We start from the raw sequence: 27,535 nt of genomic DNA, 5'->3' as shown, positions 1-27,535 counted from the left end.
TAAGTGTCCAAAGGTATCAGTCCAATTATCAGAAGTTGTACCAGGTTGTTCTCAGTCCAAGCACGTCCTTCGGGCTATGGCATGAATAATCCACTAACAATGTCACTTTGGGAATATGTGCCATCACCTCCCTCCCTCCCTCCCTCCCTCCCTCAAATCCATCTTCCCTTTCTGTTCCTGCATAGAAATAACAGATTAAATCAAATTAACTTTAAATTGTACAGGCGTAAACTATGCCTGTACAATTTCAGGTCCCAGATTACAAAAAAACATGGATTTTGTCTCACACCTCGTGTTTTACAGTATCTAAAAATAAAACATCACAGTTTTAGTGATACCACTAACTTCCTCCACATGACCTCCCTCTCTCCTATCTCCTCTCCCACATCCCCCTCCCCCTTCTTTTCTCTGTAAATGTAATAGGTTCTCAATGTGTGTGAGAACCTACCTATCACTCCCCCACCCTGCGTTGCACCAGTCCAAACCCCCATGCCAAGCCTCATACAGCTGGTCAAACGACGCATGATGGAGTCCTGATCGGAACATGCCCACTCAGCGTCAAAGAAGTTCAGGTTGTAACGAACCAGCTGAGGGAAGTAGGGGTAGATGATAACAGGGAGAGGAGAGAGGAGAAGAGAGAGAGGGAGAGAGAGGGAGAGACAGGAAAAAATCAATACCATAACAGCAATAAATAACACATCAATTTGCTTCGGGTTTTATGTCTTCACTTAATCTCTCTTTAAACAAAACAGTAGTTGTAAACAAAAACGAACTGTAATAGCTAAAACCCCATTAGCTTATAGCCTTTTATCAAATCCTACTATTTCTATTCCAGTGTTGTGTTTGTGTGTGGTGGCTGTAGGCCTGTAACTCCAGGCTTTAGATTGGCAATGGTTGATCATTCTCATATATAATAAAACAGGTCTGGCTGGGTGATGTATGGAGTTATACCCTGTCCCATGGAGGAGAGCCAGGAATGGAAATATAATTGATGAACTCCATTACTCTGGCCTGACTCTGTGTGTGTGTGTGTGTGTGTGTGCTTCTGCATGAGTGTGCTTGTGTGTGCACCTGCATGCGCTTGCCTGTGAGTGTGCACGTGCGTGTTTGTGCGCGTGTGTGTGCCCCTGACAGTCCTCCTGGGTAGTCTCAGCTCGTGGTGCTATATATAGCCAGAACCCTGAGCCAGCTAGACAAGGACAGGCTGCTACGGAGTTGACACAGTCTCTTTACCACAGCCCAGTCACTTAAAATGATGGTTCTCCCAAAGTTAGTCAAACATTTCCATACCTCAAAAGTGATCGGAGTGCATTTTAAATGCTGTGTGAGGGCATACTTTCAGTGTCTGTGTGTGTGTGTGTGTCTACGAGCATGTGTTACCTTGCAGGTCCAGAGACACCACACCCGTGCCGTTTTCCATCCCGTCGATGACCTCACACTTATATCTCCCATAATCCTCCAGTGTGAGCTCTGTGATGACCAGCGACGCATCGGTAGGAGCCGAGTCCTGTAAGTAGATGCGTCCATGGAAATGTCCGTAACTCCGCTTGTGGAAACCCATGGCAACAAACACATCCCCCTAGAACAAGATGAAGAATAATTTGTAATTGATGTCATCAGTTGGCACCAATGGATACTTCCTGGTCTCTTTTATGACAGACTATCCCCCATATTGCAATACTTTTGAACAGACCTGTAGAGTATCTGACTCTGACCAAAATTCTTGCATTATATGGATGGAAAAGGAGGTTTGATTCAAGTTTTACCCTGGTCTATTTTATGACATAGGTTATTGTAGAAACACACCTCTTTGAGGTATTCTGAGGTCAGCTTAGTCCATTTTATCCTCAGTTTGAGGTTGGTGGGCAGTGACACGTCTCTGTGGTCTGACCAATCTGATTCCAGCTTCAAGATTGCTTCGATCACGTGGACTGGGATATGTTCCGGATAGCCTCAGACAACAACATTGATGTTTACGCTGGTTCGGTGAGCGAGTTAATTAGCAAGTGTATAGGTGATTTTGTAATCACGGTGACAATTAAAACCCTCCCCAACCAGAAACTGGATTGATGGCAGCATTTGTGCAAAACTGAAAGCACGAACCACTGCTTTTAATCATGGCAAGGTGACCGGAAACATGGCAGAATACAAGCAGTGTAGCTATTCCTTCCGCAAGGCAATCAAACAAGCTAAGCATCAGTATAGAGACAAAGTAGAGTCGCAATTCAACGGATTACAAAAAGGAAACCAGCCCCGTCGAGGACACCGATGTCTTGCTCCCAGACAAACTAAACAACTTCTTTGCTCGCTTTGAGGACAATACAGTGCCACTGATATGGCCCACTACCAAAACATGCGGGCTCTCCTTCACCGCAGCCAACGTGAGAAAAAACATTTAAACTTGTTAACCCTCGCAAGGCTGCAGGCCCAGACGGCATCCCCAGCCGCGCCCTCAGAGCATGCGCAGACCAGCTGGCTGGTGTGTTTATGGACATATTCAATCAATCCCTATCCCAGTCTGTTGTTCCCATATGCTTCAAGTGGGCCACCATTGTTCCTGTTCCCAAGAAATCTAAGGTAACTGAGCTAAACGCACCATAGCACTCACTTCCGTTATCATGAAGTGCTTTGAGAGACTAGTCAAGGATCATATCACCTCCACCCTACCTGACACCCTAGACCCACTCCAATTTGCTTACAGCCCCAATAGGTCCACAGACAACGCAATCACAATCACACTGCACACTGCCCTAACCCATCTGGACAAGAGGAATACCTATGTAAGAATGCTGTTCATCAATTACAGCTCAGCATTTAACACCGTAGTACTCTCCAAACTCGTCATTAAGCTGGAGGCCCTGGGTCTCCACCCCGCCCTGTGCAACTGGGTCCTGGACTTTCTGACGGGCCGCTCCCAGGAGGTGAGGGTAGGAAACAACATCTCCACTCTGCTGATCCTCAACACTGGGGCCCCACAAGGGTGCGTTCTCAGCCCCCTCCTGTACTCCCTGTTCACCCATGACTGCGTGGCCATGCACACCTCCAACTCAATCATCAAGTTTGTAGACAACACAACAGTAATGGGCTTGATTACCAAGAATGACGAGACAGCCTACAGTGAGGAGGTGAGGGCACTCGGAGTGTGGTGTCAGGAAAATAACCTCTCACTCAATGTCAGCAAATCAAAAGAGATGATTGTGGACTTCAGGAAGGCTACTTTACTACTACTATTCAGGACTTTCAGCCTCAGGAGGCTGGAAAAAAGTGACTTGTCACTGAAAATCCTCACTAACTCTTATAGGAGCAAAATTGAGAGTATCCCTGTCGGACTGTATAATCGCCTGGTACGGCAACGGCACCACCCACAACCGCAAGACTCTCCAGAGGATGGTGCCGTCTGCACAACGCATCACCGGGGACAAACTACCTGCTCTCCAGGACACCTGCAACACCCGATGTCACAGGAAGGCCAAAAAGATCATCAAGGACAATAACCACCCGAGCCACTGCCTGTTCATCCCGCTTCCATCCAGAAGGCGAGGTCAGTACAGGTGCATCAAAGCTGGGGCCGAGAGATTGATAAACAGATTATATCGTAAGGCTATCAGATTGTTAAACAGCCACCACTAGCACTGAGAGGCGGCTGCCTACCTACAGACTTGATATCATTGGCTAATTTAAGAAATGGAACACTAGTCACTTTAATAATGCCACTTTAAGAATGTTTACATATCTCGCATTACTCATGTCATATGTATATAATGTATACTGTATCCTTCACTATCTATTCTTTACTCTCTAATACATCTTAGCCGCTCTGTCACTGCTCATCCACACATTTTATACATATATATTCTCATCCCATTCTTTTACTAGACTGTGTGTATTAGGTTTTGTTGTGGAATTTGTTAGATATTACCTGTTAGATACTGCTGCACTGTCAGATCTAGAAGCATAAGCATTTCGCTACACTCGCTATAACATCTGCTAACCATGTGTATGCGACCAATACAATTTGATTTGATTTGACAGACATGAGGAATATAAATGAGGTCATTGAGATACAGTGCCTTGCGAAAGTATTCGGCCCCCTTGAACTTTGCGACCTTTTGCCACATTTCAGGCTTCAAACATAAAGATATAAAACTGTATTTTTTTGTGAAGAATCAACAACAAGTGGGACACAATCATGAAGTGGAACGACATTTATTGGATATTTCAAACTTTTTTAACAAATCAAAAACTGAAAAATTGGGCGTGCAAAATTATTCAGCCCCCTTAAGTTAATACTTTGTAGCGCCACCTTTTGCTGCGATTACAGCTGTAAGTCGCTTGGGGTATGTCTCTATCAGTTTTGCACATCGAGAGACTGACATTTTTTCCCATTCCTCCTTGCAAAACAGCTCGAGCTCAGTGAGGTTGGATGGAGAGCATTTGTGAACAGCAGTTTTCAGTTCTTTCCACAGATTCTCGATTGGATTCAGGTCTGGACTTTGACTTGGCCATTCTAACACCTGGATATGTTTATTTTTGAACCATTCCATTGTAGATGTTGCTTTATGTTTTGGATCATTGTCTTGTTGGAAGACAAATCTCCGTCCCAGTCTCAGGTCTTTTGCAGACTCCATCAGGTTTTCTTCCAGAATGGTCCTGTATTTGGCTCCATCCATCTTCCCATCAATTTTAACCATCTTCCCTGTCCCTGCTGAAGAAAAGCAGGCCCAAACCATGATGCTGCCACCACCATGTTTGACAGTGGGGATGGTGTGTTCAGCTGTGTTGCTTTTACGCCAAACATAACGTTTTGCATTGTTGCCAAAAAGTTGAATTTTGGTTTCATCTGACCAGAGCACCTTCTTCCACATGTTTGGTGTGTCTCCCAGGTGGCTTGTGGCAAACTTTAAACAACACTTTTTATGGATATCTTTAAGAAATGGCTTTCTTCTTGCCACTCTTCCATAAAGGCCAGATTTGTGCAATATACAAAGATTGTTGTCCTATGGACAGAGTCTCCCACCTCAGCTGTAGATCTCTGCAGTTCATCCAGAGTGATCATGGGCCTCTTGGCTGCATCTCTGATCAGTCTTCTCCTTGTATGAGCTGAAAGTTTAGAGGGACGGCCAGGTCTTGGTAGATTTGCAGTGGTCTGATACTCCTTCCATTTCAATATTATCGCTTGCACAGTGCTCCTTGGGATGTTTAAAGCTTGGGAAATATTTTTGTATCCAAATCCGGCTTTAAACTTCTTCACAACAGTATCTCGGACCTGCCTGGTGTGTTCCTTGTTCTTCATGATGCTCTCTGCGCTTTTAACGGACCTCTGAGACTATCACAGTGCAGGTGCATTTATACGGAGACTTGATTACACACAGGTGGATTGTATTTATCATCATTAGTCATTTAGGTCAACATTGGATCATTCAGAGATCCTCACTGAACTTCTGGAGAGAGTTTGCTGCACTGAAAGTAAAGGGGCTGAATAATTTTGCACGCCCAATTTTTCAGTTTTTGATTTGTTAAAAAAGTTTGAAATATCCAATAATTGTTGTTCCACTTCATGATTGTGTCCCACTTGTTGTTGATTCTTCACAAAAAAATACAGTTTTATATCTTTATGTTTGAAGCCTGAAATGTGGCAAAGGTCGCAAAGTTCAAGGGGGCCGAATACTTTCGCAAGGCACTGTAACATAATAAAAATAGCATTAAAAAAACACAATAAGATCCAAATATTGATTACACAATGATTGAAGACACAGTATGCATCCCAAATTAGTCCATGGCCCAGATGGCCAAATTTCACAAATTGTTCCACTTTGGCATGGCAAAGTCTAATGACAATTGTCATTAAGGTCCATGTCTGTGGGTTATGTTTTGGTATGATAACCACTCATAGGAGGTAGCTAAATGTGGATCACTGGCATTGGTTAATTGGACCAACAGGATTGAGGATTTGCAATGTAATTTTGTATTATCAGGGAACAATCTTTGCAAAATAAGGCAATTGATGTTATTAACTTGAGGTATGAAATAACGTACAAAATAATTGGAATGTTAACGACATCTCCATGGGTCCACCTTGGGGGGTTAAGGGTCATACCTGTATGCATTTTGTGGTATATTGATGAGACAGAATGAGCAGTATTGGAATGTGCTTTATTATCACATCGTACCATAGAGGATAACTACACCAAACCTCCCACAGAACAAGGAGACCCATTGGAAAAGTTTCATAAAGTCATCATAGATTTAATGTAAAATCAATCACAACAGCCTATTTTCAAATTGGTGCCATTCATTTCAATGTGGAGGAACTGAATAGATTTTCAGGGCATAAATTAATAAATAGTTGGTGTAATAAGACTGAAATGGACTGAAAATGTGTTAGTGTGAGGAAAGTGCTAAAAGATGTCCCAGTATATGTATTTAGTAAAATATTACCAGAGCCTCTGCTAAATTACTAAAATGTAAATGTAATAATGGTAGAAATATGACAAAACGCCAAAAATAAGGTCTGAAGTTAAGACGGGCTTATAACATGACCTAGCTAGAACAGGGAGCTGGATGGATGAAGTGGCGCCCCCTGCTGGCCCACATTGGGCACTCTGCCCTCTTCTTCTTGGGTCAGGGAGCTGGCTGGATGAAGTGGCTACAGTGGGGATCGGAGCCCCTGTCCAGGGGTCGGCTCCGGCTCCCTGGGGGAATTTAACAGAACCACAGGCAGGGGCCGGGACCTCTCTCCGGTGGTCGGACACCCCTCCCTGGGTTTGTCCATCCCTCTCTGGCCGTCTCCCCCCTTTCTTCCTGGTGAAAAGAGCAGGGTGGATGTAGTGACGCCGCCTAGGGGGTCGAGGGTAGGTTGTTGGCAGTGTTCGGCCCCCCTCTCCCTGGTTAGGCCCCATCCCTCTCTGGCCCTCTGTAGGGAGCAACAGTGGCTTGCAAAAGTATTCACCCCCCTTGGCATTTTTCCTATTTTGTTGCCTTACAACCTGGAATTAAAATAGATTTTTTGGGGGGTTGTATCATTTTATTTACACAACATGCCTACCACTTTGAAGATGCAAAATATTTTTTCTTGTGAAACAAACAAGAAACTAGACAAAAAAAATGCATAACAATTCACCCCCCCCAAAGTCAATACTTTGTAGACCCACCTTTTGCAGCAATTACAGCTGCAAGTATCTTGGGGTATGTTTCCATAAGCTTGGGACATCTAGCCAATGGGATTTTTTGCCCATTCTTCAAAGCAAAACTGCTCCAGCTCGTTCAAGTTAGATGGGTTCAGCTGGTGTACAGAAATATTTAGGTCATAGTACAGCTTCTCAATTGGATTGAGGTCTGGGGTTTGACTAGGCCATTCCAAGACATTTAAATGTTTCCCCTTAAACCATTTGAGTGTTGCTTTAGCAAAATGCTTAGGATCATTGTCCTGCTGGAAGGTGAACCTCTGTCCCAGTCTCAAATCTCTGGAAGACTGAAACAGGTTTCCCTCAAGAATTTCCCTGCATTTAGCGCCATCCATCGTTCCTTAAATTCTGACCAGTTTCCCAGTCCCTGCCAATGAAAAACATCCCCGCAGAATGATGCTGCCACCACCATGCTTCACTGTGGGGATGGTGTTCTCGGGGTGATGTGAGGTGTTGGGTTTCTGCCAGACATAGCGTTTTCCTTGATGACCAAAAAGCTACATTTTAGTCTCATCTGACCAGAGTACCTTCTTCCATATGTTTGGGGAATCTCCCACATGACTTTTGGCGAACACCAAACGTGTTTGCTTATTTTTTTCTTTAAGCAATGGCTTTTTTCTGGCTATTTTTCCGTAAAGCCCAGCTCTGTGGAGTGTACGGCTTAAAGTGGTCCTATGGCCAGATACTCCAATCTCCACTGTGGAGCTTTGCAGCTCCTTCAGGGTTATCTTTGGTCTCTTTGCTGCCTCTCTGATTAATGCCCTCCTTGCCTGGTCCGTGTGTTACGGTCGGTGGCCCTCTCTTGGCAGGTTTGTTGTGGTGCCAATTTTTTCAATTTTTTTAATAATGGATTTAATAGTGCTCCGTTGGATGTTCATAGTTTTGGATATTTTTTTATAACTCAAACCTGATCTGTGCTTCTCCACAACTTCTGTGACTTCTGAAGGTGATTGGTTGCACCAGATCATTTTTAGGCGCTTCATAGCAAAGGGGGTGAATACATATGCCCGCACCACTTTTCCGTTTTAAAATTATTTATTTTTTAAACAAGTTTTTTTTTTCATTTCACTTCACCAAATATGTTTTTTACACCAAAACTATTTTGTGTATGTCCATGACATGAAATCCAAATAAAAATACATTTAAATTACATGTTGTAACACAACAAAATAGGGAAAACACCAAGGGGGATGAATACTTTTGCAAGGCACTGTAGGGGCGCCCTCTGGTGTCCCTGAGTGGAGGTGGGCGCCCCTCTCCAGGGGTCGGGCCCCCCTCCCTGGGTCAGCCTCTCTGGCTCCTCCCGCCATATCCCTGGGGAAGGGAGCTGGCTGTCCCCAGGGGTAAGCCCACCCAGTCTCTGGAACAAGAGTCTCTGAGTCAGAGCATTTTATTATTATTTATTTTTGTACATTTATTTAACTAGGCAATGACAGCCTAGGAACAGTGACCTTATTTTCAATGACAGCCTAGGAACAGTGGGTTAACTGCCTTGCTCAGAGGCAGAACATATTTTTACATTGTCAGCTCGGGGACTTGATCTTGCAACCTTTCGGTTACTAGTCCAACGCTCTACCCACTAGGCTACATTAACATTCCCTGTAAATGCACACTGGACAGGTGTAAACGAGTGTTAAAATGGCCTGTAATCACCTGTAAATGCACACTGAACAGGTGTAACAGGGGGAATATACACAGCTGTGACTATAACCGAAGATAATTCTCTTGGGAAGAAATATGGTCGGCATTTGGTTGTGAGGTATTCTAGGTCGGGTGAACAAAAGGACTTGAGTTCCTTTATGTTATCACAATCACACCATGTGTAGTTAATCATGAAACATACACCCCCACCCTTCTTCTTCCCGGCTATATGTAATAACACACAAAGTATGATCAGCACTCATACTCTTGAGATGCTTTGTGGATACGGCCCAGGTACATCAGATGCGGTCTGAATGTGGTGCTGTGGAGTTTGTGAGATGCTGGAGGAACAGAAACAGGAGTCATGGGAGTCAAACAAACCACACAGAGGCTGGTTTAAAAGTAAAGAGCCTGTATATTGTTCTGCAAAATACAAATACCTTTTAATTTCATTGCCTGTGCGGGAAAATACATGTTTATTTACGTTAGCTCCCTTCCTTCCGGTAAGAAACATTGTCTTCAAGTGGCGACAAAGGCCTGCTTCTGCTGCCTGGAGCCTTGTAGCGTCCAAACATTCACCTCAGAAAGACGTCCTGGTGTCTGACCCCTAATCTCTGAGTGCACTACCCACTGTCATGTGGTTAGTAGTGTTATAAAGTTCACATAAAGAACACAATTCAACATGGCACCCACATAAATAAATCATCCAGGGACCTTCACTCAGATACCATATTACATTATTGAGACGAAAAGTCTTTATTCTGTTGATAAAACTGATACAAAACATGATATGATTGAAGTGGATATTGCATGGAGCAGACCTATATTGATGTAATCAAATTATACAACATTCTCAGAATCCCATTCAAACTATGATAATGGGTGTAGTAAATCTGAGGTACAGGTAAATTGCAGATTTTTACATTACAGACAATTTTGATGATGAAGAAAAATAAAATAGAATGAAAACAATACTGTAGCTCTGATGAGCTAGGTGAGTAGGATAGCCTCAGGCTGTTGGTTAGTCTATAACCTATTGTGGGGCTCTGCCCTCTTGTAGTCTACTGATATCATCAATCACTATTGTATTGTATTGCAACCTGGCAACATAGAACAAAATTGACTTTCAAAGTCAGAAGTTGTGCTTCTAGGTGGGTTTCCTACGTCTTCTCAGTAATAATATCTGACATCATATAAAACTGTTTGTCGGGAGGAGAGGCAGCCGTCCACCTTCTGCTCTGTCTATACACGCTGACTCTACAGTCTTAAATCTCCCAGACCCAGATTAGGCCTATTCCTGAACTAACACACACTTCCAATGGAGATTCTACATTGAGAATGCTTTTTAATCAAGGAGTGACTTCATGTGGGTTTTGAAGCAACCCTTCCTAAAGAATGTGCTATTAGGCTAACATCAGTGGCAGGTTGAGAAGCTTTAACTAAAAATTTTCCTAAACGTTTGAGATCGATAGAAAATATGTGCACCTGCACATATCTACATAATAACCCACAATATTAAGACAAAAACAAGGTTTTATCTATATTTTAACAATGTTCACATTATTTTAAGTACATTTTCAAGAACTATAGCCATCCTCAATTTCACAGACGTGGGTTAAATATTGGGTTAATTATTTGATAGAACTAGGTAGACATATACACTACCGGTCCAAAGCTTTGGAACACCTACTCATTCAAGGGTTTTTCTTTATTTGCACTATTTTCTACATTGTAGAATAATAGTGAAGACGTCAAAACTATGAAATAGCATATATGGAATCATGTAGTAACTAAAAAAGTGCAAAACAAATTAAAATATATTTTAGATTTTATATTCTTCAAAGTAGCCACCCTTTGCCTTGATGACAGCTTTTCACACGCTTGGCATTCTCTCAACCAGTTTCACCTGGAATGCTTTTCCAACAGTCTTGAAGGAGTTCCCACATATGCTGATCATTTGTTACCTGCTTTTCCTTCACTCTGAGGTCCGACTCATCCCAAACCATCTCAATTTGGTTGAGGTTAAGGGATTGTGGAGGTCAGGTCATCTAATGCAGCACTCCATCACTCTCCTTCTTGGTCAAAAAGCCCTTACACAGCCTGGAGGTGTGTTTTGGGTCATTGTCCTGTTGAAAAACAAATAATAGTCCCACTAAGCAAATCAGATGGGATGGCGTATCGCTGCAGAATGCTGTGGTAGCCATGCTGGTTAAGTGTGCCTTGAATTCCAAATAAATCACAGACAGTGTCACCAGCAAAGCACCCCCACACCATAACACCTCCTCCATGCTGGTGGGAAATACTCATGCGGAGATCGTCTGTTCACCCACACTGCATCTCACAAAGACATGGCGGTTGGAACCAAACATCTTCAATTTGAACTCCAGACCAAAGGACAAATTTCCACCGGTCTAATGTCCGTTGCTTGTATTTCTTGGCCCAAGCAAGTCTCTTCTTATTTTTGGTGTCCTTTAGTAGCGTTTTCTTTGCAGTAATTTGACCATGAAGGTCTGATTCACACAGTCTCCTCTGAACAGTTGGTGTTGAGATGTGTCTGTTACTTGATCTCTGTGAAGCATTTATATGGGCTGCAGAGTCTGGTAACTCTAATGAACTTGTCCTCTGCAGCAAAGGTAACTCTGGGTCTTCCTTTCCTGTGGCGGTCCTTATGAGAGTCAGTTTCATCATAGCGCTGGATGGTTTTTGCGACTGTACTTGAAGAAACTTTCAAAGTTATTGAAATGTTCCTTATTGACTGACCTTCATGTCTTAAAGTAATGATGGACTGTCATTTCTCTTTGCTTATTTGAGCTGTTCTTGCCATAATATGGACTTGGTTGTTGACCTAATAGGGCTATCTTCTGTATACCACCCCTACCTTGTCAAAACACAACTGATTGGCTCAAACACATTAAGAAGGAAATTCCACAAATTAACTTTTACCAAGGCACATCTGTTAACTGAAATGCATTCCAGGTGACTACCTCATAAAGCTGGTTGAGAGGGTGGCTATTTGAAGAATCTCAAATATAAAATCGATTTTGATTTGTTTAACACTTTTTTGGTTACTACATGATTCCATGTGTTATTTCATACTGTTGATTTTCTAAATATTTTCAGAATACTATAAAGAGAAACCACTTGTTTGTGCAGCAAAGATTTGACTTCCCATTTTATAATAATATGGCTTTGGGAGTTCTGTTTTAACTCACACCACCTCCTCCCTGTGGCTTTGTCTATCTGGCTGGTAAAACAGTCTCTCTTTCTCTCCATCTGAATGAGTAGCACTGTAGTGTATATGACTCAGATAGTATTTGTTAGCATATGGCTCTTAAAAAGTATTCTGAGTTGAACTACAATTCCTAGGCGCCTTCATTTCAAGTGAGACATTGTAGTTGTCCAGGGTTCCAGCTGTATAATTAGAATATTAGAATGACTTCTTGATCGATCAATCACTATTATTCTATAGTTCCAGCTTTGTGCAACCTGTTGCATAATGGCTTTCACCCTCTCCTTCTTCCCTCTCCCCCTATCGTTGTCCTTTTTCTGTCTCCTTCTATCGTTCTCTTCCTTTCTCCATCAGTCTTTCCCTCCCTTCTCTGTCTATCTCTCGATCCCTTTCATTTTCTCTCTCTGTCTGCCAAATCCTCCCTTGTTCTTCATTTATATATACACATAAATATGTTGAACCGGCAACATGAATGGGTTGTAGTGAACACTCACTCTGTCTGCTAGTCAGCCAGCTGCAGATTGGGACATCAGAGCCTAGGTAGCGAGTGAGCACGCACGCACACGCGCGCACACACGCACACGCGCGCACGCACACACACACACACACACACACACACACAAACACACACACACACACACACACACACACACACACACACACACACACACACACACACACACACACACACACACACACACACACACACACACACACACCCTGATGTGTCCACTCACAGTGCCTGTCCTTGTGTCTCCTAGTATATTAGTGACTCACCAGTATCTTATCCATACAGAGTGCCAGACTTCTTCAACCTGTGTTAGTTAGTTTACATATAGTGTACATATTAATTTACTGATTCCCTCTCTCTCCCACAAATACACAACACAGGCAACAGACCTCCCACACTGACTCCTCCACACCATATCCACCCTCACTCCTGTATAATATCACTGGTTGTCTCAAATCACTCCCTATTTCCCCATAGTTAGTGCACTACGTGGGCAATAGGGTTCCATTTCAGACCCAGTCTGTCACTGTTATATTCCCTCCACACTCCTGTATATAATGTCCCTGTTATAGTGGAACACTCTCACTCTGCACAAGAAGAATATAGGGCAAATCTGAAATCGCACCCTATTCCCTATAAAGTGCACTACTTTTGGCAAGAGCACTATGTAGGGAAAAGGGTGCCATTTTGGACACAAGCTTAATAATAGTCATAATAACACTAAACGTAACTCTACACAAGCCCCTCCCCCTCTGTGAATAAGAGGCATGCCTTATCATGTAGCCCAGCATTTTGATAGGCGCATTCGTTTGAGGGACGGGCTGTGGCGCTCCTGATTGGACATCGGGTGTAGCAGGAAGTTGTCATTTCCGCGGTGATCCTCGCGATCACTGCCATCGTATGAGCTGCCACAGCTGGATAGGCTGTCGCCAGGAGACAGCCCTGCCTCCGCCGGGCCCTGATTTGTTGGGTAGCCATGGGACACACCCCCCATCCCTCCGTTGACAAATCCGATGCCTCGATCTCTGGGCGGGGAGGTGGGCTCTGACTTGATGTAGAGGTTCTGATGGACATTCTGGAGGTTAAGGTTGGAGTTCTGACAAATGTTTCTGACAGAGGAGAGGAGAGATAGTGATTACAAAAGAGGAGAAGGAAACAGACAGACAGACAGACACGCACACACACACACACACACACACAATTACCCCATGTGTCCCAGTGCTGAGTGCTGTATATTCTGTAGCGGTTGTTGCTGCCAGCCTGTTACTGATCCCAGGTGGAGAGATCCTGATCTGTTACCAAACCCTGACAGGTCACCCAGAGAGTACTCTACAGAGGAAGGAATAGAGAGGGGGGAGACAACAAAAGTTACACATCTTGGGCAAATCTGAAATGAATTCTTCCTATTCGCTATAAGAGTGTTACTTTTGGTCAGAGATGGAGCTGAGGTCACTGTCCAGAAGAGATTAGATTAGATTAGTTTATTAGTCACATGCAAAGGGTTGCAGAGGTAATTGCAGGGTACAGTGAAACTCTAATGTCCCTGAGGGAATGTCCATAGGAGGAGCAGCAAGGGAGGAAGTGAGAAGTGAATGAAACAATAATACAAATAATAACACATATTTACAGAAGACGGAGTGGTAGAAGACGGAGTGGTAGAAGACGGAGTGGTAGAAGACGGAGTCGTAGAAGACGGAGTGGTAGAAGACGGAGTGGTAGAAGACGGAGTGGTAGAAGACGGAGTCGTAGAAGACGGAGTGGTAGAAGACGGAGTGGTAGAAGACGGAGTCGTAGAAGACGGAGTGGTAGAAGACGGAGTGGTAGAAGACGGAGTGGTAGAAGACGGAGTGGTAGAAGACGGAGAGGTAGAAGACGGAGAGGTAGAAGACGGAGAGGTAGAAGACGGAGAGGTAGAAGACGGAGAGGTAGAAGACGGAGTGGTAGAAGACGGAGTGGTAGAAGACGGAGAGGTAGAAGACGGAGTGGTAGAAGACGGAGTGGTAGAAGACGGAGTCGTAGAAGACGGAGTGGTAGAAGACGGAATGCCTACCTGTGTCATATGAGGTGGAGAGGGCAGAGGGGTACCCTACCATACCCTGCCCAGGCAGAGTAGGTGTTGCTATGGAGACCGCGGGGGTAGCCAATGTCTGGGCAGACTGGGAGTGGTTTATTCTCTGGTTCTGAAACAACAAAATAATAAACTAACATTAGTACACTTGTGGCTAGAAGGATTTGGGTCTATGGTCATTCTAGACATAAACAGATATTCAGCATAGCAACTCCACGTTGTCCATCTGTGTGATGTCACACTACTTACCAGCATCATGTCAAAATCCTCACACTGGCAGCATGAAAAACAATACAACTCATATTAGAGTACGGAGGGGGTTGGAGTCAGAGGAACTGTGTAGGAGTCAGAGGAACTGTGTAGGAGTCAGAGGAACTGTGTAGGAGTCAGAGGAACTGTGTAGGAGTCAGAGGAACTGTGTAGGAGTCAGAGGGACTGTGTAGGAGTCAGAGGAACTGTGTAGGAGTCAGAGGAACTGTGTAGGAGTCAGAGGAACTGTGTAGGAGTCAGAGGGACTGTGTAAGAGTCAGGAAGGTTCTAACTGTCTCAGGGGAGATGGAGAAAGAGGAGCTAGACAGAGATGGGGGGAGGAGCTAGACAGATGGAGGGAGGAGATAGACAGAGATGGAGAAAGAGGAGATAGACAGAGATGGAGGGAGGAGATAGACAGAAATTGAGGGAGGAGATCACTCACGATGGAGGGCATGTTGTTCTTGTTGCCAGGGGGTAGCAGCGTGCGGAGGTCCGGCTTGCGGTTGCCAATCAGGGTCATGGAGTTCATCGGGGGCGAAGTCTTGGCCTGAATCATCGGGGGTGAAGTGTTGGCCATGCCTCCTGGAGATAACAGCCCCGGTGAGGTACGGTGGTTACCATAGTTACCACTACCTAGGAGACGGATAGACAGGAGAATACTGGATGTTTTTCTTGTTTAACCTGGGAGGACAAATTGAAACTCTAATCATAATAGGCCTAATATAATATACAGTACCAGTCAAAAGTTTTAGAACACCTACTCATTCAAGGGTTTTTCTTTATTTTTACTATTTTCTACATTCTAGAATAATAGTGAAGACATCACAACTATGAAATAACACATATGGAATCATGTAGTAACCAAATCAAAATATATTTTATATTTGAGATTCTTTAAAGTAGCCACCCTTTGCCATATGTGTTATTTCATAGTTTTGATGTCTTCACTATTATTCTAGAATGTAGAAAATAGTAAAAATAAAGAAAAACCCTTGAATGAGTAGGTGTTCTAAAACGTTTGACTGGTACTGTACATTACCAATGCATCAGACATTAGAAAAGACAGCATATAAAGTAAATAGCATAGTTAACTCACCAGCGTTGGAGACGGTGTTAGACAGCTCTGAACCCATCATCCCTCCTGAGTTTCCAGCACTGGGGGGTTGGTGTGTGTGTTGGGGTCCAGGCGACATGCTGTTCCTCTGCAGGCCAGAGTGTGTTTGGCAAAGAGGCAGAAGACTGTGGTTATACAAGGATCCCCCCACCCCGGGGTGAGAATATAGTAGTCCACTGTTGTTTTGGCCCTGGATGGAGCCAGCCATGTCGTAGTTAGGCGGGGGGAGAGCCTGCTGGACAGAGACAGACACCAGGGTTAGCAAGGCAAATGGAGTAGTGGAACAGGCATGAGTGGATACACACACAGGTCCAGTTGTACTTACACAGAGTCTCTGTCTGCTGATCAGGAGGTCAATGTCTTCATTGATTTTGCGGTATTTGTCCTCTGACTCGGGGCTCTGACCAGCAGAGTCGTCTGCCTCGATGTCGGGACTGTCACAACCATTTAGACCCTTCTTACGCAGAGTCTGAGAGAGACATACCCAGAGAGAGACAGAGAGAGAGCGACAGACACAGAGAGAGAGACAGACACAGAGAGAGAGAGACAGACACAGAGAGAGAGAGAGACAGACACAGAGAGAGAGAGACAGACACACAGAGAGGGAGATAGACACACAGAGAGATAGACAGACACAGAGAGAGAGAGAGACAGACACAGAGAGAGAGAGACAGACACATAGAGAGAGAGACAGACACAGAGAGAGAGAGACAGACACAGAGAGAGAGACAGACACAGAGAGAGAGACAGACACAGAGAGAGAGACAGACAGAGAGAGAGAGAGACAGACACACAGGGAGAGAGACAGACACACAGGGAGAGAGACAGACACACAGGGAGAGAGATAGACAGAGAGAGAGAGACAGACACACAGAGAGAGAGAGACAGACACAGAGAGAGAGAGACAGGCACAGAGAGAGAGACAGACAGAGAGAGAGAGAGAGAGAGAGAGAGAGAGAGAGAGAGAGAGAGAGAGACACACAGAGAGCATAGTCAGTGAATAAAGCACAACAGTTATTCTAAAGGCCTCATGGGCATGGCAGACCACTGAAAAGCTGCAGTCTTCTTTTCAACCACCAAGTGGCGCTATTTAGAGCAGAAAAAACATCCTCAAAAGACCACCTGGCAGATAGATACTCTAATTGAACACCAGTATGAGAGGGGAGAGGGTAGACAAAGTGACAGAGAAAGAATGTATTGTAAATAGAGAGAGAGAGGGTGGTAGACATAGATTTAGAGAGATGAGAGCAGAAAAGAGGGGGGAGTGAAAGAGGGGGTGTAGAATGGAGAGGAGAGTAGGCCTCTAATCACTGCTGATATTGTCCATAGAGCTGTGATGCTTTCCCCAAGTGTGTGTGTGCACGCATCTTCAGACGATGTATATGTAATGTATGCAGTTTGGCTCAACTCTGTCCTGTCTCAGCACTTTACCGCCTATCACTAGACCACTACAGCTCACACACACACACACACACACACACACACACACACACACACACACACACACACACACACACACACAGCTATGCCACTCATCTCAGCCATGCCCACCTGTCACTGGCCGACACAGCGAGGGGGGAGTGGCCGAGCCCAGGTTTAGCAGCCCTGTGTCTGAAGGATGTCCATAGAAGGCAATTTTTTTTTACCTCTCTGGCACCCAGAGCACCCCTAGTTTCCAGTCCTCACCCACCATCCCTCTCACCCCCACTACCCCTTCTCTCTCTCGCCCACTCCCTCCCCTCCACACCTCTATCTCCACCCCACAACCTCCATGTCCATTGCTGACAAAACACATATCAGCAACACAACAACAAAATGACAGTAGACATGAAAGGAAGACCGTGAAGAACTCTTACACTTTATTTCAGAACACATGACTCTCCATACCCTGGTTCTACACAGCTCAACAAAGAGCCCTGGCCTACACAGCCCTAGAGCCCTGGCCTACACAGCTATACACAGAGCCCTGGCCTACACAGCCCTAGAGCCCTGGCCTACACAGCACTACACAGAGCCCTGGCCTACACAGCCCTAGAGCCCTGGCATACACAGCTCTACACAGAGCCCTGGCCTACAGAGCCCTGGCCTACACAGCCCTAAACAGAGCCCTGGTGTACACAGAGCCTTGGTCTACACTGCCCTAAACAGAGCCCTGGCCTACACAGCCCTAGACAGAGCCCTGGCCTACACAGCCCTACACAGAGCCCTGGCCTACACCGCCCTAGAGCCCTGGCCTTCACAGCTCTACACAGAGCCCTGGCCTACACAGTTCTACACAGAGCCCTGGCCTACACAGCCCTAGAGCCCTGGCTCTACACAGATCTACACAGCTCTACACAGAGCCCTGGCCTACACAGCCCTAGAGCCCTGGCCTACACAGCTCTACACGGAGCCCTGGCCTACACAGCCCTAGAGCCCTGGCCTACACAGCTCTACACAGAACCCTGGCCTACACAGCCCTACACGGAGCCCTGGCCGACACAGTCCTAAACAGAGCCCTGGCCTACACAGCTCTTCACATAGCCCTGGCCTACACAGCCCTAAACAGAGCCCTGGCCTACACAGCCCTAAACAGAGCCCTGGCCTACACAGCCCTACACAGAGGTGTGTGTGTTGTGAGAGGTGTGTTGGTGTGTGTGTGTGTGTGTGTGTGTGTGTGTGTGTGTGGTGAGAGGTGAAGACAGCAACTGGTTGAGTGGGCAGCTGACTGAAGGTGCTCAGAGGAGAACACAACTGATAGAAAGAGGGAGAGAGAAAGAGAGAGAAAAGGAAAGAGAAAGGGGAGTGAAGGAGAGAGAGGAGAGGGAAGGAATGAGAAAGAGACAGAAAGAATGAGAGAGAAAGATGGAGAGAAAGAATTAGATAGAGACAAAGGAAGGCACAAAATAAGAGAGGATATGTCACGAGAGAAAGGAAGACAAAATAAGAGAGAAAGCACTGAATCCCCATATCTCCATTCCAAGCCACCCTCAACTGTCTACAATCGCTCTCTCATTTTTCTCTTCTACTCCTTGTTGTTCTTCCTCCCCTATGGGTGGTCTGGTCTCCTAACCACTTCCACATCAATTACAGAGTGTGTATGTGTGGGTTGACTTTACAAGAGCACAGAGTGCGAGGCACCTCTCCATATGCCAAGGAACATGACATGCACCTCTTACATCTCACCTCTCCTGTCCTAACAGGCGTACATTTCGACTACACACGCACACACAGTATGTAGTCATGTGGCGAAAAATAATGAAATCAATTCCAGTGGTGATGCATGGTCATAAACTACATGGACAAAAGTATGTGAACACCCTTTCAAATGAGTGGATTCAGCTATTTCAGCCTCACCTGTTGCTGATAGGTGTATAAAATTGAGCACACAGCCATGCAATCTTCATAGACAAACACTGGCAGTAGGATGGCCCATACTGAGGAACTCAGTGACTTTCAACATGGCACCGTTATAGGATGCCACCTTTCTAACAAGTGAGTTCATCAAATTTCTGCCCTGCTAGAGCTGCCCTGGTCAACTCTAAGGGCTGTTATTGTGAAGTGGAAACAGCTTAGCCACGAAGTGGTAGGCCTCACAAGCTCACAGAACGGTACCACATGCTGAAACACGTAGCGCATAAAATTTGTCTGTCCTTGGTTGCAACACTCACTACCGAGTTCAAAACTGCCTATATAAACAAAGTCATTACAATAACTGTTCGTGGGGAGCTTCATGAAATGAGTTTCCATGGCAGAGCAGCCGCACACAAGCCTAACATCACCATGCGCAATGCCAACGTTGGCTGGAGTGGTGTAAAGCTCGCCGCCATTGGACTCTGGAGCAGTGGAAATGCGTTCTCTGGAGTGATGAATCACGCTTCACAATCTGGCAGGCCGAAGGACAAATCTGTGTTTGGCGGATGCCAGGAAAACACTACCTGCCCCAATGCATAGTGCCAACTGTAAAGGTTGGTGGAAGAGGAATAATGGTCTGGGGCTGTTTTTCATGGTTCGGGCCCCTTAGTTCCAGTGAAGGGAAATCTTAACACTACAGCATACAATGACATTCTAGATGATTCTGTTTGTATTTGTATTTATTAAGGATCTCCATTAGCTCCCGGGGTCCAGCAACATTAAGCCAGGTATATACATTTAAAAATATAACACAACATTACATTTCAAAACCCTTTACCCAATACATTTAGTGTGTTCCCTCAACCCACTACTCCACTATCATGTACTTACAACACAACTGTTCTTCCAACTTTGTGGCAACAGTTTGGGGAAGGCCCTTTCCTGTTTCAGCATGACAATGCCACTATGCACAAAGCGAGGTCCATACAGAAATGGTTTGTCGAGATTGGTGCGAAGTACAGAGAGATCCTTGATGAAAACCTGCTCCAGAGCGCTCAGGACCTCAGACTGGGACAAAGGTCCACCTTCCAACAGGACAACCACCCTATGTACACAGCTAGGACAATGCAGGAGTGGCTTTGGGACAAACCTCTGAATGTCCTTGAGTGGCCCAGCCAGAGCCCGGACATCTCTGGAGACCTGAAAATAGTTGTGCAGCGACGCTCCCCATCCAACAAGATGGAGCTGGAGAGGATCTGAAGAGAAGAATGGGAGAAACTTCCCAAATCCAGGTGTGCCAAGCTTGTAGCGTCATACCCAAGAAGACTTGAGTTTGTAATCGCTGTCAAAGGTGCTTCAAAAAAGTACTAAGTAAAGGGTTTGAATACTTACAGTTGAAGTCGGAAGTTAACATACACTTAGGTTGGCGTCATTAAAACTTGTTTTTTCAACCACTCCACAAATGTCTTGTTAACAAACTATAGTTTTGGCAAGTCGGTTAGGACATCTACTTTGTGCATGACACAAGTCATTTTTCCAACAATTGTTTACAGACAGATTATTTCACTTATAATTCACTGTATCACAATTCCAGTGGGTCAGAAGTTTACATACACTAAGATGACTGCCTTTAAACAGCTTGGAAATTTCATTCCTCATGTCATGTCTTTAGAAGCTTCTGATAGGCTAATTGACATCATTTGAGTCAATTGGAGGTGTACCTGTGGATGTATTTCAAGGCCTACTTTCAAACTCAGTGCCTCTTTGCTTGACATCATGGGAAAATCAAAAGAAATCAGGTCTGGTTCATCCTTGGGAGCAACTTCCAAACACCTGAAGGTACCACGTTCATCTGTACAAACAATAGTACGCAAGTATAAACACCATGGGACCACACAGCCATCATACTGCTCAGGAAGGAGACCGGTTCCGTCTCCTAGAGATGAACGTACTTTGGTGCGAAAAGTGCAACTCAATCGCAAAACAACAGCAAAGGACCTTGTGAAGATGCTGGAGGAAACAGGTACAAAAGTATCTATATCCACAGTAAAACAAGTCCAATATCGACATAACCTGAAAGTCCGCTCAGCAAGGAAGAGGCCACTGCTCCAAAACCGCCATTAAAAAATGCCAGACTACGGTTTGCAACTGCACATGGGGACAAAGATCAGACTTTTTGGAGAAATGTCCTCTGGTCTGATGAAACAAAATAGAACTGTTTGGCCATAATGACCATCGTTATGTTTGGAGGAAAAAGGGGGAGGCTTGCAAGCTGACAAACACCATCCCAACCGTGAAGCACAGGGGTGGCAGCATCATGTTGTGGGGGTGCTTTCCTGCAGGAGGGACTGGTGCACTTCACAAAGTAAATGACATCATGAGGAAGGAAAATTATGTGGATATATTGAAGCAACATCTCAAGACATCAGTCAGGAAGTTAAAGCTTGGTCGCAAATGGGTCTTCCCATTTGACCCCAAGCATACTTCCAAATTTGTGGCAAAATGGCTTAAGGACAACAAAGTCAAGGTATTGGAGTGGCCATCACAAAGCCCTGACATCAATCTTATAGAAAATTGTGGGCAGAACTGAAAAAGCATGTGCGAGCAAGGAGGCCTACAAATCTGACTCAGTTACACCAGCTCTGTCAGGAGGAATGGGCCAAAATTCACCCAACTTATTGTGGGAAGCTTGTGGAAGGCTACCTGAAATGTTTGACCCAAGTTAAACAATTTAAAGGCAATGCTACCAAATACTAATTGTGTGTATGTAAACTTTTGACCCACTGGGAATGTGATGAAAGAAATAAAAGCTGAAATAAATCATTTGCTCTACTATTATCTGACATTTCACATTTTTTAAATAAAGTTGTGATCCTAACTGACCTAAGACAGGAAATGTTTACTTGGAATAAATGCGAGTAATTGTGAAAAACTGAGTTTAAATGTATTTGGCTAAGATATATGTAAATATGTTACATTATTTATATGTTTTTTAATACAAAATATATAAAAACCTGTTTTTGCTTTGTCATTATGGGGTATTGTGTGTTGATTGAGGAGGGAAAAAAACAGTGTAATCCATTTTAGAATAAGGCTGTAACGTAACAAAATGTGGAAAATGTCAAGGGGTCTGAATGCTTTTCGAATGCACTGTACATGCCAATATCTTCGCCACACACCCCTCCCATGTTTCTTGTCTGAACATTTAAAATGATATTCAAGACACGTTATCTTCAGACATATTATAGATGCTTTTCACTGACAGCAACAACTCAATAATCAGCTAGGTCTCTGACCATGCGCGGTGCCCAAATTGCAGGCTTCCCAACTAGGCATATAGGCCTACACGTTTGTGATTTAAAACAAACCACAGCTTTAAAAAAAAGTTAATGATGCTCTGTGGTGAAGTATTTCAAATGATTTGAATTGTTTCTGTATAGACTGGAGTAATTAGGCCTATATAATTTTGGCAAATTTGATTAAATTTACTTTAGGCTGCAGTGACTACTGTTCTGTCATGTCCTATGTTGAGGCAACTCAACACATTAGGAATTGAATGTTATTGTTCGCCTGCAAATACTTCATTACAAAAGTATTTCGCCTCCCAGTCAGTCCACACACACACACACACACACACACACACATAGGCACACACACTCATATGCACATCCCCCAAAGGCTATTCTTAGCAGCAGCCTTCTATTTTTAGCCTGCTGCCGGTTTCCAAACTTTGATCAGGGAGAGATTGGTTCCACAAAGAGAGCTGGAGTTCCACTGGGCCTGTGTGTGTGTTCTAATTGATGAGCCTTACTGAGAGCTTCAGCTGTTTTCAATCTACAACACAGACACACACCACAGAATGGAGTGAAATAGGGTTAGTAAAAGAGGGGTGAGGAATGCAGGAGTTCTTAGTTATAAATAGCCATTATCCTGGGCCTCCTGCACCAAATACAGAACACACACACACCTCATTATGGAAAGAAAACAACCCAGACAAAGGAGTCTCTTCTATTCCATTCCTGTAAAGAAGATAGTTCAACGGTTCACAGGGTTTGACAGCTAGGTCATCTTTGACCATGTTTATCAACACAGAGACAGGGACTGTGTGTGATGCTGAAATATATACAGGTACACATCTGTCGTTCTGCCCCTGAACAAGGCAGTTAACCCACTGTTCCCCGGTAGGCTGTCATTGCCTAGTTAAATAAAGGTTCAAAAAAATAAAAAATAGAGTGAGAGATAGAAAGGCTTGTATGTGAGAGAGGAGAAGGAAATTGACAGAGGAGGAAAAGACCCATCATCATTGATCTGTCTTCCAGAAGACACCTACACACTAGAGGTCAGCAAGGAAAGAGGAGAAGAGAGGACATTTGTTGAGAGGGATTAGGAAGAGCATATTGAGATTATAGTAATGAGTGATAGGATTACAGTAGATTAACATAGATTATATGCTGCTGCTGGCTGACTGACCAAAAAGTGGGACAGGTGGAGAGGGACATCAGCTATCAGGCCAAAACCACCCCCTTATGGACCTCTGACATACAGTATTGACCACCAGACTCATTTTAAATGTGGAATTTTTGAGCTGTGCTTGATTGATTTAGTTTGCCTGGTTTACAATGGAACCAATGAAATATTCCCAATACTGGGCTGCATATCTTACTTTCCCCATTCCCACACAGAAACATCCCCATCAGCCTCTGCACTCTATCAAACGCAGCCTGTTTTCCCACTACTCCCAATGGGAGGCTCATGGCCTGTGTTGGAACACACACCTTTCACTGGAAGACCATAACCACTGTCCTCCATGCCGCTACAGATTCCCGTCAGCGATCCAGAGACTAAATCCAACGCACCTGTCCTTTGAACTCTGATCCCTAACCCCTGACCCCTAACCTCGGTCACATGGACCACGGTTGGAGAGAAACGTTGAGGACGTTGGACATGTGTGTGTGAGGAGACACCAGACTTGTTCTCCTAACACCATTGCATAACTCCAGGCTGGCCTCCCTGATCTCTGAGTCCTTAGCCAAACACACACACACATGTATTACACTAGCTGTCTTACACTAGCTGTTCATTCAACCAACTGAGTGTCTACTGCTTTTTAATCAGATTTCCACCAGTGAAACCATGTTGGTGAACTAGTCTGCAATAGTGTGTTGGACTCACTTCCACGATGTCGGAGTTAGTCCTGCTCTCGTGAGGTTCGTTGTACTCTGTGTATTTGAGCAGGACCTTGTCCATGTCAGTGCTGGCATACTGGAACAATTTATTGGTGCTGTTGAAGATGATGAGGGCGATCTCACAGTCACACAGAACACTCAGCTCATACGCCTTCTTCATCAGGCCAAACTTCCGCTTGGTGAATGTCACCTGGAGAGGGAGAGAGAGAGGGTGAGGGAGAGAGGGAGAGGAAGAGAGAGAGAGGAAAAGAGAGGGAGAGGAGAGAGAGGGGGAGAGAGGTGAGAGAGAGAGAGAGAGAGAGGGTGAGGGAGAGAGGGAGGAAGAGAGAGAGGGGAAAAGAGGGAGAGAGAGAGCGAGAGAGAGCGGAAAAGAGAGGGAGAGAGAGAGAGAGAGCGAGAGGGGGGAAGAGAGAGAGAGAGGGGGAGAGAGAGAGGGTAAGAGAGAGAGAGAGTGAGTGAGAGCGAGAGCGAGAGCGAGAGAGAGAGAGAGAGAGAGAGAGAGAGAGAGAGGGAGAGAGAGAGAAGAGAGAGAGAGAGGGGAAGAGAGAGAGAGAGAGCGAGAGAGAGAGAGAGAGAAGAGAGGGAGAGTTTACAGTGTATACTGTAAGTGAACTGTTGAATGTACGTATGTTGGCCTGCGTGTTGAAAATAGACTATATTGAAAATCCAGTAAGTATGTAAGGTAAGGTATGTATGTATCTATTTATGTAAGGTATGTATGCACATATGTAAGGTAGGTACGTATGTATGTACGGTATGTAAGTACATATGTAAGGTATGTATGTACGTTTGTAAGGTCGGTACGTATGTATGTATGTATATACATATGTAAAGTATGTATGTATGTATGTAAGTGTGTATGGTATGTATGTTTGTATGTATGTGTGTATGTATGTAGGTTAAGTGTGCTCTTGCACTCTGATGTTGCCTTCTAAACCACCCCTGAGGGGAATACTTAAACTGAGAGACAAACAGACAGACTGACAGTCATGTTAACATTTAAATAGAATCTAATTATGGAGGCTGGTGCCCTTGGCCATTACTGCTTAACTTGAGACTGACTGTAAGTCACTATCACATTAGGACACATAGATATGGGCACAGAATCACTGTCTCTATTACAATGTCATAATCAGAACACTGAGGAAGAAATGTGAGACTGGTCACTGTATGGATAACCACCCCCCCCCCCCCCACCCACACACGTGTGCTCGCAAGCAAGGACCCTTAACACACACACACACACACACACAATAAGAGAGAGAGAACAGGGAGGTCATCGCAGCTCTAGGGGTCAGGAAGCACATGTTAGTGCATTTCCTGTCATAACAGGAAGAGGGGAACCACTGCCCCACTACACACACACATACTCCTCAAAATGCCTCTGTCTCTACCTCCTTCCCACCTAGTTGTGTGCAGGTGTGGGAGTGTTGGGGCTTGTATGTGTGTGTGACCATTATTCGGATAAAGCTCAGTGTTCATTTACCTGTCTGTTACGTTCATCCATAATCCGTGCTATCTGGATCTTTTTCCTCCCCATCTTCTCTCCTATCTCAAAAGTCCTGTTCTTCTTCTCTTTCTCTCCTATCCCAAAAGTCCTGTTCTTCTTCTCTTTCTCTCCTATCCCAAAAGTCCTGTTCTTCTTCTCTTTCTCTCCTATCCCAAAAGTCCTGTTCTTCTTCTCTCTCTCTCCTATCCCAAAAGTCCTGTTCTTCTTCTCTATCCCAAAAGTCCTGTTCTTCTTCTCTTTCTCTCCTATCCCAAAAGTCCTGCTCTTCTTCTCTTTCTCTCCTATCCCAAAAGACCTGTTCTTCTTCTCTTTCTCTCCTATCCCAAAAGTCCTGTTCTTCTTCTCTTTCTCTCCTATCCCAAAAGTCCTGTTCTTCTTCTCTCTCTCTCCTATCCCAAAAGTCCTGTTCTTCTTCTCTATCCCAAAAGTCCTGTTCTTCTTCTCTTTATCTCCTATCCCAAAAGTCCTGCTCTTCTTCTCTTTCTCTCCTATCCCAAAAGTCCTGTTCTTCTTCTCTTTCTCTCCTATCCCAAAAGTCCTGTTCTTCTTCTCTTTCTCTCCTATCCCAAAAGTCCTGTTCTTCTTCTCTTTCTCTCCTATCCCCAAAGTCCTGTTCTTCTTCTCTTTCTCTCCTATCCCAAAAGTCCTGTTCTTCTTCTCTTTCTCTCCTATCCCAAAAGTCCTGTTCTTCTTCTCTTTCTCTCCTATCCCAAAAGTCCTGTTCTTCTTCTCTCTCTCCTATCCCAAAAGTCCTGTTCTTCTTCTCTATCCCAAAAGTCCTGTTCTTCTTCTCTTTATCTCCTATCCCAAAAGTCCTGCTCTTCTTCTCTTTCTCTCCTATCCCCAAAGTCCTGTTCTTCTTCTCTTTCTCTCCTATCCCAAAAGTCCTGTTCTTCTTCTCTTTCTCTCCTATCCCAAAAGTCCTGTTCTTCTTCTCTTTCTCTCCTATCCCAAAAGTCCTGTTCTTCTTCTCTTTCTCTCCTATCCCAAAAGTCCTGTTCTTCTTCTCTTTCTCTCCTATTCCAAAAGTCCTGTTATTCTTCTCTTTCTCTCCTATCCCAAAAGTCCTGTTCTTCTTCTCTTTCTCTCCTATCCCAAAAGTCCTGCTCTTCTTCTCTTGTCTTCCAAATCCTCACAGCAGTATTCTCTAGATTCTTCTTCTCTCAATTCCTCTGGCATTCACTCCTTAAAGAGACAGAGAGAGAGAAATAAGTTAAAATGCCATCAAACACACACAGTAGTCCTTGTGGAGCGGTCATAGAGAATGGTTCAACTATGTTTGTGTATAAGTAAATAGCTGATCATTCAACAGGTTGACCTGAGAGAGGAGAATAACTCACTGATTAAGACTTACAGCTCATCTCTACCACACAACTCAGTTCAAAACACCACATCTCACTCATAACCAGAGAGATGGCATTTGCTTCCCACTGAAGAAATGCAACATAGAAAAACATGGCACAAGAAAAAAATGATACGTTCGCATCATGCTACAGAATGTTATGAG

The 27,535-nt window shown here is 44.4% G+C and overlaps 1 protein-coding gene and 1 pseudogene across 4 annotated transcripts; both read right to left on the bottom strand.

Moving 5' to 3' along the window:
• Positions 1 to 444: 444 nt before the first annotated feature.
• Positions 445 to 6,899, bottom strand: LOC110522823 (annotated as a pseudogene).
• A 4,899-nt stretch (positions 6,900 to 11,798) lies between these two features.
• On the bottom strand, positions 11,799 to 26,646 carry LOC110523415 (myocyte-specific enhancer factor 2C). Of its 4 annotated transcripts, none has more exons than XM_036977044.1 (9): positions 26,567 to 26,626; positions 26,005 to 26,431; positions 24,505 to 24,708; positions 16,325 to 16,468; positions 15,982 to 16,234; positions 15,328 to 15,518; positions 14,616 to 14,745; positions 13,771 to 13,894; positions 11,799 to 13,674 (listed from the first exon to the last, which is right to left on the bottom strand). In XM_036977044.1, exons 2-9 carry the CDS (start codon positions 26,056 to 26,058, stop codon positions 13,341 to 13,343), a joined length of 1,434 nt encoding a protein of 477 aa, XP_036832939.1. In that variant the 5' UTR covers positions 26,059 to 26,431; positions 26,567 to 26,626; the 3' UTR covers positions 11,799 to 13,340. The 4 variants fall into 4 exon arrangements, with proteins under 4 accessions (XP_036832939.1, XP_036832940.1, XP_036832937.1 ...); XM_036977045.1 differs by having other exon boundaries at positions 26,005 to 26,395; positions 26,531 to 26,606; XM_036977042.1 differs by having other exon boundaries at positions 26,005 to 26,646.
• Positions 26,647 to 27,535: the final 889 nt, after the last annotated feature.

This window comes from Oncorhynchus mykiss, chromosome 5 (genome assembly GCF_013265735.2).
Source record: "Oncorhynchus mykiss isolate Arlee chromosome 5, USDA_OmykA_1.1, whole genome shotgun sequence".
In the NCBI taxonomy this organism is placed as follows: domain Eukaryota; kingdom Metazoa; phylum Chordata; class Actinopteri; order Salmoniformes; family Salmonidae; genus Oncorhynchus; species Oncorhynchus mykiss.
Note: the sequence above shows the minus strand (reverse complement) of the source record. Positions and strands in the feature narration are given on the sequence as shown.

What these genes read in the sequence shown, in the direction of transcription:
- LOC110523415 (XM_036977042.1), bottom strand. Translation starts at nt 26,058, where the DNA reads ATGGGGAGGAAAAAGATCCAGATAGCACGGATTATGGATGAACGTAAC. An exon ending in TGGATGAACGTAACAGACAG is followed by an intron (nt 24,709 to 26,004) that starts GTAAATGAACAC and finishes CTCCCTCTCCAG; the next exon opens with GTGACATTCACCAAGCGGAA. An exon ending in TCAGCACTGGGACACATGGG is followed by an intron (nt 13,675 to 13,770) that starts GTAATTGTGTGT and finishes CTCCTCTGTCAG; the next exon opens with AAACATTTGTCAGAACTCCA.